This window comes from Maylandia zebra, linkage group LG16 (genome assembly GCF_041146795.1).
Source record: "Maylandia zebra isolate NMK-2024a linkage group LG16, Mzebra_GT3a, whole genome shotgun sequence".
In the NCBI taxonomy this organism is placed as follows: Eukaryota; Metazoa; Chordata; class Actinopteri; order Cichliformes; family Cichlidae; genus Maylandia; species Maylandia zebra.
In genome coordinates, this window is record NC_135182.1 from 14679325 (window position 1) to 14694251 (window position 14927).

General features: G+C 39.8%; 1 protein-coding gene across 1 annotated transcript; it reads right to left on the reverse strand.

Annotated features, from left to right (window-relative positions):
* Nucleotides 1-648: 648 nt before the first annotated feature.
* On the reverse strand, nucleotides 649-13019 carry col8a1a (collagen, type VIII, alpha 1a). The gene is made up of 3 exons (XM_004551235.4): nucleotides 12926-13019; nucleotides 5145-5442; nucleotides 649-4391 (listed from the first exon to the last, which is right to left on the reverse strand). Exons 2-3 carry the CDS (start codon nucleotides 5431-5433, stop codon nucleotides 2446-2448), a joined length of 2235 nt encoding a protein of 744 aa, XP_004551292.1. The 5' UTR covers nucleotides 5434-5442; nucleotides 12926-13019; the 3' UTR covers nucleotides 649-2445.
* Between the last annotated feature and the right edge of the window lie 1908 nt (nucleotides 13020-14927).

A 14927-nucleotide genomic window follows, 5' to 3' on the forward strand; every position in this document is an offset into this window, starting at 1 on the left:
GCAACAGTTCTTGATGAATACACTTTAGGCATCCTGATATATGCAAGGCTACATTTAGTAAATTATATTGATACGATGTAAAGTTTATTAAACCATGAGGGTCAAGTGGGTCAAATATGTTAAGCCTATAAAACCAGATCTCATGGAGGTGGTAAGTAAATGGCAGTGTGATTTTTTTTTTTTTTTACTCATATTTCTCTTCAAACTTTGATCTCTTCCAAAAAAAATACACATTTTCAGGATAGACAAAGGATATGACACTCTTGTTGTTCATTTGTCCTTTTAAACTGCTTTCTGAAAACAAAGAATTAAGAAATGTTTCACCACATATGTTGTCTTAGGTTAATGAATAAATACTGCTACTATGGCTAGTGCTTACTGCTATTCACCTGCTTTGCATAATGGAATATTATCAAGTTGTTGGATTTAACATTATTTAACAGGAGTTTAATGAGATATGTGTGACAATCCTATCAATTTTTTTTTTATAAAGGAGTCTTCCAGTGCTTTCTTATTGTTTGCTCTTTAAATGTGCCATAACAGCTTTAGTCAAATGGGTTTCAGTGAAGCTCAAGATGATATCTGTGGCAATTCTTTTAATCAAACCATTTTTATTTAGAAAAACATCACAGACAATAACAACAAACTTGAAACATTGATACACATAATTTGATTACAATGACAATATTGGCACCAAAGTCATTATCATTTCCCGTGTTTGTTTGTTTTTGTTTTTTTGCTGTTTATTGCATGCAAGTCATCAGCAGTAAAAATTACAACAACAACAACAATAACAATAAATTAATGACATAACTGTTGTTAATCAATTGCCGCAGCATTCAACACTTGCTTTAAGTCCATTAATGAATACAGAAAAACATGTAAAGGAAACACACTGCAGATACAGGAAACTTAATTTGGTCATCGCTCTTTTAAACATCTATAAACTGTTTTCCACATATTATGCCATCTTATTTGTAATTATACTCATAACAACTATAATGCACTGTGATATGCTTCTGTGGAAAAAATAATAATATGGCCTGCAAAACAGTCAAAGAATATAATCAGTTCATTTTTATGTAAAAGCAGTAAATAAAAATATTAACGGGTAACACTGGTTTTGACTTTAAAGGAGGACTCGGCGACTTGCAGTTCGGAGACTTGTTACCTATCAATGGGATTAGCTGTGGAATATTGTTTTGCACTATAAACCATCTGTAAACATGCAACTTTGTGTTTGTTTTCACGTAACACTGACATATAATTCAACTGTTTAGTTGGTGATAAAGAATTTTTGTTAAGTGTAAAATGTTAGGATGATAATGTACCAATATTTATTAGAGTATACTGAGTGGTTTTAATAGATCAGAGCAAAACTGTGTCCTATTTCCAATTCTAATACAGCACAATAACCACAAACCTACCTCAGAAAAATAAAACATAAAACTTATGATACATTCTTAAAATTTAAACCTCACTCAAGACCAATAATCAGCCAACAACACACTCAGGTTATTGACTTAATTTTGACAATCTATGTGTTGTGTAGCGTCTTTCTAAAGAAGAGTACACTAACTGCTGTTTCAGCTCACCAACCAGTACCAGTTGTCCCTTATACATACAATTCCTTCACTCAAGTCTTGTTCTTAACAGAACATTAGACTTAAAATGATCTTTACCCCCAGGTTTAGTCCTCTGCAACCCAATGTAGATACCAACACAAATAGAAATATATTTATCTAAAAAATAAACAAACAAAAATAAAACATGGCAATGTGCAGACTGCTGTAATGCAAACTTCATTGCTCCAATCTGAACTCTCATTTGAAAGAGATTTTTTTTCATACTTATTGTTATTACTAGAGAAAAGTCATTGATTATACAAATATATGCATGCAAAAAAATATATTTCCTGTTGAAATGAATGCTATCTTACTATTTTATACTTTCACATTATATGTTGCCACATGGGGTAGCTGCCAATTTTAAAGACATACAGGGACCAAATTTGACACAGCTGCAACAGTGTTACTATTATTATACCATCTCTTTTTACCCTCATTTACTTATACTTCCCTTCTATGTTTATACTAATAACTTCCACTCTTAAAATATGCGCATGAAAGTACCTTTGTAGCCATTTCTAAATTCTGTTTTTTTCTTCTTCTTTTTTTACATTCTTTTATACCATCCAGTGCTGTAAAAGAAAGATTTTTGCTCTCCCAATTAAACCATCTCTTTGGCTTCGTACAGATTTAATTTGCCAGATTTAATATCTTCTTTAAAATATATTATTTTGTCTTGTCTGTTGACGACACTATTTGCTTGCTGACTTTGCATTAAAAGTACGCTTAGTGTAAGGTAATCTGTGTTTTCTGTCATACAAAAATATGCTCTTGTGTTCTTCTTACCAAAGCCTCTCTCTCTCTGCAGTTTGTGGTTTTACATTGGATATAACAAGTACCCAGTGAAGGAGGAATGCACGTACTGTCCAGCATAAAGTCCTGAAGCCTGATCTGAGGGCAGCTGAATATACACAGTGTCCCCTAGCTGTAGAGGTAATACTGCACTCCCTGATGCTTGGTCTAGGAAACCCTTTTTGTATTCATCATATGTATACATTACAGGCTCATTGTTTCTCATTAAAGCAACCCAAACATTAGTTCCTTTGCAATGAATGTGGTAGGCAAAGTAATAAATACCAGGTACTTCACAAGTGAAAATTCCTGTCTGGGGGTTGTAGTTTTGGCGACCATTGTACAAAAGCTTGTCAAAGATGACTGGAGTGCCGACAGGTGGAAATGGAGTCATTGCTGTAGCTGTGAATGCTGGCATTTCCAGCCCACTGGGACCCATTACTTCTGCCCCATTGCCTCCATACTTGCCCTTCTTGCCATAACTTCCAGCTTTAACACCGTCTAGTCTTGGGCCCATCTCAGAAAGCACTCCTGCCATTTCAGGTGACACACTAGGTATTCCAGGTGGACCTGGTGGTCCAGGAGGGCCAGGCAGACCTCGTTGCCCAGGGAGTCCTGATGGGCCTTCTTTTCCTGGGGGTCCTATGGGACCAGGTAGACCTGGACCTCCTTCAACTGCAATGCCTGGTGGACCAGGAGGACCATAATCTCCTTTTGGTCCTTGAAGACCAGGGGGCCCAATTGGTCCTGCTGCACCATCCATTCCTGGGATTCCTTTAGGGCCTTGGGGCCCCACTTCACCTGGTTCACCTCTTTCTCCTTTGGGACCAGGAGGTCCCGAAGAACCAGGAACACCAGGTAGACCTTCAGGTCCAATGTCTCCTTTGGCACCAATTGGTCCTGGTGGGCCTCTTGGTCCTGGCTCTCCCTGGTCTCCTGGCAGGCCATCCTTTCCAGGTAACCCTTGAGGACCAGGCTCACCCTGGGCTCCATCAAAACCTTTAGATCCTTCTTCTCCACAATCTCCTTTAGGACCAGGTGCACCCATAGGCCCCGGGGGTCCAGTAGGGCCTGGATGACCTTCAGGACCTTTTGGTCCAGAAGGTCCAGGCGTACCAGGTAGACCGCTGTAACCCTTATCTCCCTTTGGTCCAGGTGATCCAGGTGGCCCACTCATACCTTTATCACCCTTTGGTCCTGGGAGTCCCGGTTTACCAAATCCTGGCAATCCTGGCTTTCCTGGCAAACCTGGTGGTCCTGGAAGACCTTTCACACCTGGCATGCCTGGTTGTCCTGGTAGACCATTTTGACCTGGCTTCCCTTGACCAGGTAGACCTGCTGGGCCAGGCTGTCCTTTTTCACCTGGTGGTCCAGCTGGCCCTTGATGTCCTGGATGTCCCTTTTCTCCTGGTGGTCCCTGTGGTCCTGGTGTGCCATTCAATCCAGGTTTACCAAAACCAGGCAATCCTCTTGGACCAGCAGGCCCAGGGAGCCCTGGAAGCCCTTTGTGTCCAGGTGGTCCTGGCAACCCCATCCCTTTGTCTCCTTTGGGTCCCGGCAGTCCTGGTAAACCTGGAAGACCTTTGTGACCTGGCTCACCTTTGGGCCCCATTTGACCTGGTAAACCTTGAACACCTGGTTTACCTATGCCTGGAAGTCCAGGTGGTCCTGGGGGTCCTTGAGGCCCTGGCTGTCCAGGTGGTCCTTCTTCACCCCTAGGGCCCATTTCTCCTTGAGGGCCAACAATACCAGTTCCTCCAGGTTTTCCAGGAAGCCCAGGAAAACCTGGTTTCCCAACTCCTGGAATTCCCGGTGGACCAGGAGGTCCAGGCCGTCCTGCAGGTCCTGGCAACCCATTCCCTGGAGGCCCAAGAGGTCCTGAAGGTCCCTCTGGTCCAGGTGGCCCAGGTGGCCCAGCAGGGCCTGGCTCTCCTTGGGGAATTCCCTCAGCACCACTAGGAATTGTCTGGCCTGTGAGAAATTAGTACATTATTCACACAGAAATAATAAATCTAAAAATTCACAGAGACATATTGTTTATGAAGTTTTAAAATGACACATACAAATGAATATTTGTTTCAATTTCTTTAGTTTAATATAAAAACGCCAATGATGACAGGTTGGCAGATATAAAATAGCATTTTTGCAGCAACAAGTTGATTGCCAATGGCCTGAAAACTTGGTGTGGTGTGCAGTGTGTCCCTTAAAGTTTTGAGGAAACCGGAAAAGTGAAGGACAAAAAGGTAAAAAGGTCTGATATCATCTTGACAGAGAACAGATCAAAAGGAAGCCAACATATACAGAAGAGCTTTAAATGTCCTTCAAGAATCCTGGAGAACTATTCCTGCAGATTACGTAGAGAAATTACAAGAAATCTGTTTTGAGAGAGTTGAGGCTGTGTTGAAAAATAAAGGAGGCCAAATACTGACTTCCACCCTCTTTATAAATGTACAAACTCTGTTTTTGCCTTATATAGTGTATTTCGATTCATGATTGTACATGCTTCAATAAACTGCTGCATCTATTTCCATTTTCATAGCAAAATGTAAAGAAATGAGGGGTGACTCAAGACCTTTTCATAGTACCGTGTAACTGAGTACTTATATTATAAACTTAAGAGACATCTGTTTACTGGTCATTCTTTAGCTCGATAGTAGAGGTTCAAAATCCACATGTATGTATTGCTAAAGTTGGTGGCATAGGTCTTTAAAACTGTTTTCTTACCTTTGTCTTTGCCACCATTGTAGCTTCCCCCCTTATGAGCATTTTCCTTTCCCTTGTGCATGGGCATTGGTGGGAGCTCCTTGCTGTAATGGGGATACTGCATATAGGGCATGTCTTTGCCTAGGTACTGCTGCTGAGGAAAGCCACCTTTGCCCATGCCAATATGTTGGATATGCTGCATCGGTTGGTATGGCTGAGGATGCTGCTTGTGACCGTAGTATGCTCCTCCACTCACAAAGGTAAGAACTACAAGCTGTAGCAGGAAGAGGGGGGCAAGGAGGGGAGGCATGGCCAAGGCCTGTATGGTGGATAGAGAAGACAAGATTTGATGAAGCTCCAGATGTTTTTACAAGTTTTTTTTAATTTTTTTTATGGTATGCAGATAAGTATTTCTTGCAATATCATGAAGCTCAAGTGGGTAGCTCTATCTGCAAAGTGGAGGCAGTGTACAACCACACTCTGTCTCCCTCTGCTGGATATACGAAGGGACAATAGACTTGCCCCTGATGTGAGTCTCAGTACCTTAGATATAACATTGTTACTGGTGTACAAAAAGTTTGAGTTTTTAATTTGTTTTCAGGATGATCTCGATAAGTAGAAAGACAATAGATTAAGGAAATGAGCTTGGCAAAAAGCTAGGTTATTTTATTCCTTTTGCAGCTCAGCAGTTAGCAGCCAAGCCTAACATTAAAAAAGTGATTAGGTTTGACAATTTTACTTAGGATATTCTAGAAAAGCACAATCATTATTATGACCCTCTAGAAACATTTTTTTCATTAAACAAAAAATGATAAATGCCTTCAATGTCCTAATATTACAATTGATCTTCAAATCTCTCATTTTTACCCTCCTAGAAGAAATCTTTTACATTAGCAAACACGTTTTATGAAGAAAAAAGCACAAATTAAATATAACAATCAAATGGAAAATTTTAAGATGATATATGTCCTTTGATTCATAAAAATGCTGAAAAAATGCTTAATATGATTTTCTAAATATTTTTCTTCGATACCCCTTCACTTGTGCTTTTTCCAGTTTCAATTTGACACTCAAATTTACAATTTTTACATAAAAACCACATATTTTTTTTTAAAAAAAAGTATTGATACAAGTTGTCTGGATTTCTGCAGCAAAAAATCTCAGTTTTTCTCAGAGTTCATGTCCTGGAAACGATCATAATTAAGCAGTAACACAGCAGTACCTTGGATATTTGCAGAGGTGACATGTGCAATACTATAACATTATTATTATTACTATTATTATTATTGTGATGATGATGGAGATTTATACAGCCTGAATGAACTAGAAGATTGTTAAGAGGAAGTAACACTTGAGCAAACATTTATTTTTTATCTTGTTTTTAAAAGTGGGTGAAGTATTTCTGCCACCTATAAGCTAACTCACTGGTATGCAGTGAGTTGGCACTCACTGGCTGAAAATTCTCAATAATCGTGCAAAAATGGCAGAGAGAAAGATTCTGCCACCTGTGTTTGGCATAAGTAGACTACAAGATCCACATAAAACAAGGTGTGGCGTCCAACCTGGTGTAATAGCAAAGCATGTAATAGGAATCCAAACACTAGACCGGTGTGTCTATTACATGTGTTGCCATTATATCGGGTTTTGTCCTCTCAGACTGAGTGTGCTGAGGTAGGATCTGTTCATTTTACATTCAGATCCAATAAGTACATCTGTCAGCAAATAAAGTTGAAGCCCAACTGTGCAGCTTTTACTACCTTTTAATGTGCTTCAGTATATCCATTTTTTCAACCTTAAACTGCTTTAAACAGATAACTAAAAACAAAGCAAGTAAAAGCAACTTTTCTTGGTGCTGCTCCTCTGAGTATATACTTATTACTTATTACTGATTTAGTCTTTCTTAAAAGTATCTTTTTCATCTCAGACTGAGTCCTCTTCCCTACTCCATGCACAGCTTCAAACACAGTCCTGGTCCAAATTTTATTACAGCCAACTCATCTCTAGCTTCACATCCTAAACCACATCCTTTATGTCCTCTTCATCACCGGCACTTTGGATCTTTCCTGCATTCTGACCTTTTCTCAGCTGTCTGGTGATTTTGACATGGCAATGCCACTGTCTCCCCCAGTGAGAGCTTGTCTTTGAACAGAGTCCACCAAGTTTCTGCGGTGACAGAGGCCAGACGTGGCAAAGAGTCCACAGGGATGCCACTGACGTCTCTCAACAAGAACTGGGACTCTTTCTTTTTTCCCCCCCATGCGAATTGGAAGCTGTTCAGTGTTTCCATTATTCTTATCGGTGGCATGAAGCCTGAAGACGTTACACACAATTATAAATGTAATGACTGAAAGGTGTGACTAAAAGGGCTGGGTGAGTGGGTTAGAAAAAAGACATTAACTGATCCTAAAATATTTCTTAGATTAAAATATTCAGATGCGTTTTTGCAGTGGTGATATCAGTGATGGATATTTAATACTGCGTAATGATTTTGACCAAACACAATATATGTATGAAACAAGCAAAGAAAACAAATGTGGCAGTTTTACTGCCCTTCAGGTACGTCCCAGCTCAGAGTTGGTATGTGTGTGTGTGTGTGTGTGTGTGTGTGTGTGTGTGTGTGTGTATAGATGTTTTTAAAGTGGTGGAAATATTCTGAAAAAACTTGCAGATCAGAGACACCACACAACGAAGGTCTGTTCAGTGTCACATAGCAACACTAAAGAGTTGTTATGGTGCCTGCAGAGAGATGGAAATACCGCCTGTCTTTACCTCCCGTGCTTTTCTCCAGCACATTATTCTACATAGGTGTTGCCTCCCTACAGACTTATTCGTACACCAAGGCCACTTTCAGACTTTGACATAAACATTAGGCAGCAATTTCCAAGTGTCAACTTGTTATTAGAGAAAACAGAAAGAGAGACGCCTGGGTTTATAACAAAGTGCCTCTAAATGATTCTGTTATACAGACTAAGTGCTAATATCATTCTTCTGTGTCCACACAGATGGCAGACATGGAGTCACGTATAACTGTGGCACAGATGTGAGAAGACATGATGGCGTGAGTAACGTGTTGTGCCGTTTCTCACACCTGTAGGATTTACAGTTTAATTCTAGTACTGGTGTAAAACAATGCAACTACCTCAGTGATGACAGGCAATCATTTGCAGCAGGAACAACAACTATGCTTTTCATTTCCATGCCAGGCAGATGCCACCCGTGTGTCATTTGGTTCACACTCCTCTCACAGATATTTGTTTCAAAGTCTGTTAAGAAAAATTAGACTTTCTATAATAATATTAATATTATAAATTGGAATTGGTATTTTCCTTTGCAATTGTATTTTCTACACTGCATATGCAGAAGTTTATGGTCATTCAAGCGGCTTTGGGAGAGTGTACTTTGACACAGAAAGGTTTGAGTTGCAGTCTTAAAACAATTAGTGTTGGTGGGAACACTCGGTAAAAGACACCAACACTATAGTCAACCATGCATTTATCTCCAAAGCCCCTCTGCATTGAGCAAAAACATGTTGATATTTAGCCGCTGCCTTTGCATGGGCACTCAAAGTCATGAATGTCACAACTTCATCACAAACCAAATTTTAAAATGTAAGCTGGTTATGGAGCTAGACACAAACTTCATCTTGTATATTTTATGAGATGGAAACAGTCTCTGAATCTAGGTAATGAAAGCCACGCACAAGTGCTTTCATCTTGCATTCTTTCTCATGGCCAGCAGGGGGTGACTTCTTTGACCATAAAAAGTGAGACTGCATATAAGCTTATGAGAGAATAACTGTAATGCTCACTTAATATATGTCCAAAGTAACTACTTTCCAGATAACTTAATGGTCTCAATTACTGGTTTGAAGTCTTAATTAATACAGCATGATGTTAATTTTGTGAATTATGTTTCCATTTATAAAAAAGTAGATGATAAATCAGGGTGTGTTTTAGGGTGTGGCTAAAGTGGTTCACAATATTCTACTGTTTGATCTCTTCTTTTCTTGATCAGATCCATCTCTGATTTGATAACCCTATTTTCAAAATAGTAAAACATCCATCCATCCATCCATCCATCCATCCATCCTCTTCCACTCCAGGATCATGGGAGGATGGACTCTATCTGTGGTGTCACAGTGAGAGTGAGAGTAGGGTGCACTGAAGATAGCAGCGAATCAGCAATAATCAAAATCTTTCACACAGTTTGTCATTGAGTTATTTAGTAAAACACCACAAACAGTTAGCTCAGGACAGCGTTAAAAGAGATTTATTTCTCTAAAGCTGTGTCATTAACTATAACAAAAGCTTATCCAAACACATTTGTTGAAATTTCTCTCAGGATTTCTCAGGTGTTACAGAATGAGGATTATATTCTATCAACCTGGCTCCTATAGTTGGATAATTAATCTTCATTGAGCATTACGTAAAATGAGACGTCAGCCTTGGAGACAAGGAGTTACGAATGTCTGCTTTAACAACCCTGTTTGTTCAGCATCTGCTGCCAAGCTCATATGTGGCTCGTCACACACCACTGGGCTCTCAGCATGAGCTGCTGCTCAGGCACTTCTAAAAATAAGCAGGCAGAAGTAGTCTACCTTGTACGCCCATCTGTCATGTAGGTATTTGAATTAGTATCTGTCTGTTGAGTGTGAATCCTCTTCCTTAAATACTTCCAGATGTCCATCTTCTTGACATTTTACACAAGCGAAACACAGTAAATTCATCAGGGGTGGGACAAAAAAAGAAAGGACTCGTGGTCATCATATGAGTGTAACATGTAGGTTTTGCTTAGTCAACCCACACCTGGCGCACATTGAGGTGTGGGCTAGTGCAGGTCATACAAGTGGCAATCACTGGAATCTCATTAAAGTTACAACAGCTGCACAAATCCCTGTAGACAAATATGTAAAGAAAAAGCCAGGATGCCACTAAACTGCAGTGGGTCTAAATGACCTTACATCTGGAGTTTACCTTCAGACGTATTGACTGATTGATGAGAAAAATCAAATAATAAAAAAGTAATAATAATAATTAATAATGTAAGATGATCAGTTTTTGTCAGTAATAGAGAAGCAGTTAGGAAGCGATGTGAGGACAAATAGTGCTCTTAAATATAATTAATATAGAAGTCTGCATCATCAGTTTCAATACAAAACAATTGGAAAGAATTACACAGATGACCACAACAAGTCAGAGCTGATCGACTACTCTGTTATGTACACACAGCGATTGCGGCTGATGGATGAGGCAGCCAAGTATACACAACTAAGCGGTGTGGCACATTCTTACACAGACACACGTTCAGTCTTCCTTTGCTTTACACTGAGATGGAAATATTAGCACTGTCTCCCACCCTCACGCCTTCAGACACATCTGTCTCTGACATCTGTCTGTCTACACTGTCTGACAGACTTTTCTCACTGTCTCCCTTTCTCTCTGTGTCTGCACAGAGACATGTCTGTTCTTCAGCATCAGTCGCGTTTCTTTCCTCGATGTCTTCCCCTGTCTGTTTGCTCCTACTGACCTTTTTCCTCCCTTTGGAAACATACAGGCTCAGCGACCTGAGACCACTCAGTCACCTCCTAGACTGTGGTGGAGGTCAGAGGACAAGACGGCATGTTTCAGGAAACCACAGCGGGGAAAGTTTAGTGCACACAATATTCACTTAGCCTTTATGATACAGGCTGTCTGACAAAAACAGTTTAATCCCCACTGAAATTGCTTGACAAACCACACTGCCTTCCTCTCTTCACCGCAAACCAGCTGCAGATTCATACTTGATGCCAGCAGTACCCTTGCACTCAATCTTGGTAACTGCCCTGGTGTTGGTTGTGGTTTCTGGGCGAAAGGCAAAGACATTTGCAGCTCCTCGGCTCCCTAAATGCAGCTTTTATCACAAAGCACACCTTGTAAAATTAACACCTCCTAGAGTCAAGCTGCAAAAGTCCTCATTCAAACAAACCCTATGCACAAACCACAGCAACACAGCTACACACACACTGCCACAGCTGTGCAGCTAAATGACCAAACTGTTTACTTCTTTCCCTCTGCTTTGCTCAACCATCATTCTGGGTTTTCACAGCATTCTTTTGTCTCTTTGTCCAATGCATTCCTGAAGTTTGGTGTTGTGGGGTACAGCTATGCTGTGCCTGCACACATTCACTGTTTAAAAAACCTTTGTTTTGTGCACACGGCCGACTGAATCTGTTGCACAGTAAAGTCACAGGCCACACACCGATTCTATACTACAATGTTTTTGTTTTAGGAATTTTTTTCATTTTGTTAGACATGGCACAGTTGAAAGTAAAAGAAGACCACTCTAATTTGTCATGTGTTGTCATATTTTGATATATTTTGATAACAACTTTTTATTGGTCATATTATATCGGGTAAAAATCACCCGGCATTAGTGATTGTGCTACTTTTATAGCGATAGGGTTAATAAACTATGTTCCCCTGAACATCATGTGCAAAAACAAAACGTATGCACAAACCAATGTAAATGGTTAGTGTCAGATTATTAATTTAAACGTGTTTACTGCTGTTGTTGTTGTTATTTTATGTTGAAACTGTATATGATGTGGTTTCCACTGAATGTGTGACCAAGAATAGTGTTAAAGTTTAGTTACCAATGAGCCACTATCACTGAGACGCCATCTTTAGATTAGTTGCTGAAATTGTTTAATACAACAGCCTTTGCTAACTGGGTCATGCAAGCAATGAGTATTCTGATAAAAGTTATGCTGTTCCATACTTTAGCAATATAAATGTGAGCTTATTACTCACAGGTACACAGTAATAAGCTGTTTATGGATACTATAGAACTGTATTTTTTTTACTATAAGAAAATAGTGACACTGTAAAACAACAGTAGAAAGCCTGTAATTGTGCCCCTGAGGACCATATGTAAGTAAACAGTTGCATTTTTGTATTGGTGTGTTGTTTTAATTAAAAGTCATACAGCTTTAAAAAAAAATGTTGTCTCCTTAGTGTACTGTTCAAGGGAAGTAACCTACCAGCTATTGTACATAGTCATAATCACAGACTTTAAGTGAGAATATAAATTTATCATTGCTGAGACTCAACCTTTCCTCAGTTTGCACTCTCCTCCTACATGTCTGATCAGGTGGTTTGATCCTAATAAGAAATAGCCAAATCTCAATCCTTTTACTGACAATGAGCCAAACGAAACTATGGAGAGATGTCAGAGAAAGAAAGCATCACAAAGCAAATCGGACCGCAGAGACAGAGCTGCTGTGGACCAAAGGCAGTGTTTGCTCTACAGTCTCTTCTCACCAAACTGCTGCTCTTACCGCCATCACATGCATCTGCAAGTTTGGCTTCAGCCTTTCTGCACACAGGCATGCACGCAAAGCATTTGAATGGATATTTGCATCCAGCGCTGGGTTTACTGAGAAGCTCAGAGTGATGCTGTGCATGAAGGATTTAGAGGAACGCCCATCCATCTAACTTAAGGGATGCTCCGCCCGCTTCTCAGCAGCATGATGGTGTGTCAAAAATATTAATTACATCTTAGCAATGTGTCATAAAACACAACACATGAGTTAGACAACAACATAATGGAAGATGAATATTTCTGGAACTTTAAAAAAATATATCTGTAGTATAATTTTATTCCTTAATAAAAGCATGCTTTAAAAAAATCACAGACAGAAGTGGATACCTTAAAATGAATGTCATTTCTAGTGTTATTAAAAAAACACGCTATAAACAAAAAAACAAACAAAAAGAAAAAAAAGTATTTAAAAGATAAGATACAAAATTTCAGTAATTCCTTACCTTTGTAAATAACTTTACTGGAAAAAAATCAGACTCTCAGACAGAATAGCAGACAGCCACGCAAAGAGAACTCTAGCAAGTGAGCTCATAACACATGCACACCTTGAGGACTCAGCTTTTTATCTGCTGCAGGGTGGAGTCACTGGGGTGAGAGAGAAAGAGGCAAAGGGAGAGAGAAAGGGGAAGGGTGGGATGGAGGAAGCAATGGAGCGACTGAGATTTGACGGAGAGTAAATATCACTTTGCAAAAGGTTATGCCAGAATTTATAGTGGCAAAACATCCTCACATCCCCCTGCTGAGTGTCAGCAGTGGATGAGAATGATGAAACAGGAATGTTTCCCTCATTAATGATGTGATGTACTTGATACAGTAACAAGCAGAGTAATTAATTAATCTATGTGAGCTCAGAGACGGTGCAGCTGGCTGCTTGCAACCACCTGTTCTGGTACACACCTGGGAGAAAAACACCTTTAAAACAGTTGAGCCTATATATAAGTTAAACATTACTGTACCTGCAAATTAATGCACTTCTAAGGAAATTGTAACTGGTATTGTCCTCTTTACTTTTAATGTACTTTTAATCTATGATCTGCACCTACATTAGTATTTAAAATAGTGTTTTTTGTATATAGAAAACTTTTCCGATTAGGTAGATCTGCTTCCACTACTTGACTGTATTTCAGTGATAATACCTTCCAACCCCGTGTGCAGTTCACTGAAACACATCCTATGTTGCCAGGAGCTTTGGTTTCACTCATGACGATTGCATTTCATCATCAGTGTTTATTCAACGTTTGTCCAAAACAGAGGGGGAAAATAACATCCTGCTGTGAACGCCTGTGCATGCAAAAGTGCGAACAAGTCAGCATCGAGTGCGGTGGAAAGCTTGCCGATGTGTACCTGGAGGGAGCATTCAGTCACAGCCTCAGACTAAAAATACTCTTTTTCTCAGAGTTTCTTTGTCCGTCTGTGACGACAGATGCTTTCCAGGACAGTTTTGACACGTGTGTTCGACAAGTTTCTTATAACAATCTAGTAACTCTGACGTGTCTCGCCACCTAAATATATACAGCATGTACACAAAGTGTGACTCTGTTCTTCAGCTCTGACTGTGCGTTGGCATTTATTTCCTTTGCGTAAACTGCCATGCTCTTTGCTCGTGAGATTTTAGATGCGGAACAGAGACCAGCAGTGTGTCTTTCCTGAGGGTAACCGCACACACAGCGCGTGTGTGCGGTTCCAAAATGACACAGTGGTGTAAAAGGGTGGATGTCCTGTTGAATCTCCAACAGCCAAGTGTTAGCTGAGTCAGCTTACTGGTTCAGGCCTGATTTGGTTGACGAGGACTGTTAATGTGGATGATGTTCTCATTGGTATCAAATATTTATGGCAAACATGTAACACAGTAAAAAGACAAATGCTCTAAAGAGGTTATCCTTCATTAAAGAGATTATCAGCTCAAACCATTAAAAAAAAAAAAACCACTGCTGTGATATTTGTAGATGTTGTGTAGGCCTGGTCTTAAGTCTAAATACCTCATGGCAGTTTTGATCTCTAAGGACCTTTGCTTGTAATTGTTCGCTTCCCTCCCACACAAACAGATAACTCTTATAAATGCAATAAATACACCACGCACACACAGACACACACTTTGAGTTGCAGTGTGAACCGTACACGATACCCAGGGTGTAATGAGTTGTGTGTGTTTGCCCTCGTGCTTTAACTCTCTTCCTGTTCCATTAATGAAGTCCTTTTTGTATCCTGCAGCAAGTGAAAGTAGGCCCGGTGTACTGATCAAATAGTCAAAGAAAACATTATTGCTGCTTTAACAGATAGATACTATAGTCTTTTTCAAAAGAAGTAGGTAGTTGGAAGAGCTGGGCTCCCAGCCATAATGTTCAGCTGGAACACCCCTTGTAGGTGGACTCCACGCTCAGAAAGGCAGACTAGTCACATGAACCCCAACTTTGCTATTCAAGATGGCAGCAGTGCGTGTAAACA

Bases quoted from the DNA above. Each gene is read 5' to 3' on its own strand.
- col8a1a (XM_004551235.4), bottom strand. From the start codon at position 5,433: ATGCCTCCCCTCCTTGCCCCCCTCTTCCTGCTACAGCTTGTAGTTCTT. The intron at 4,392-5,144 runs GTAAGAAAACAG...AATTTCTCACAG, and splicing joins CAATGGTGGCAAAGACAAAG to GCCAGACAATTCCTAGTGGT.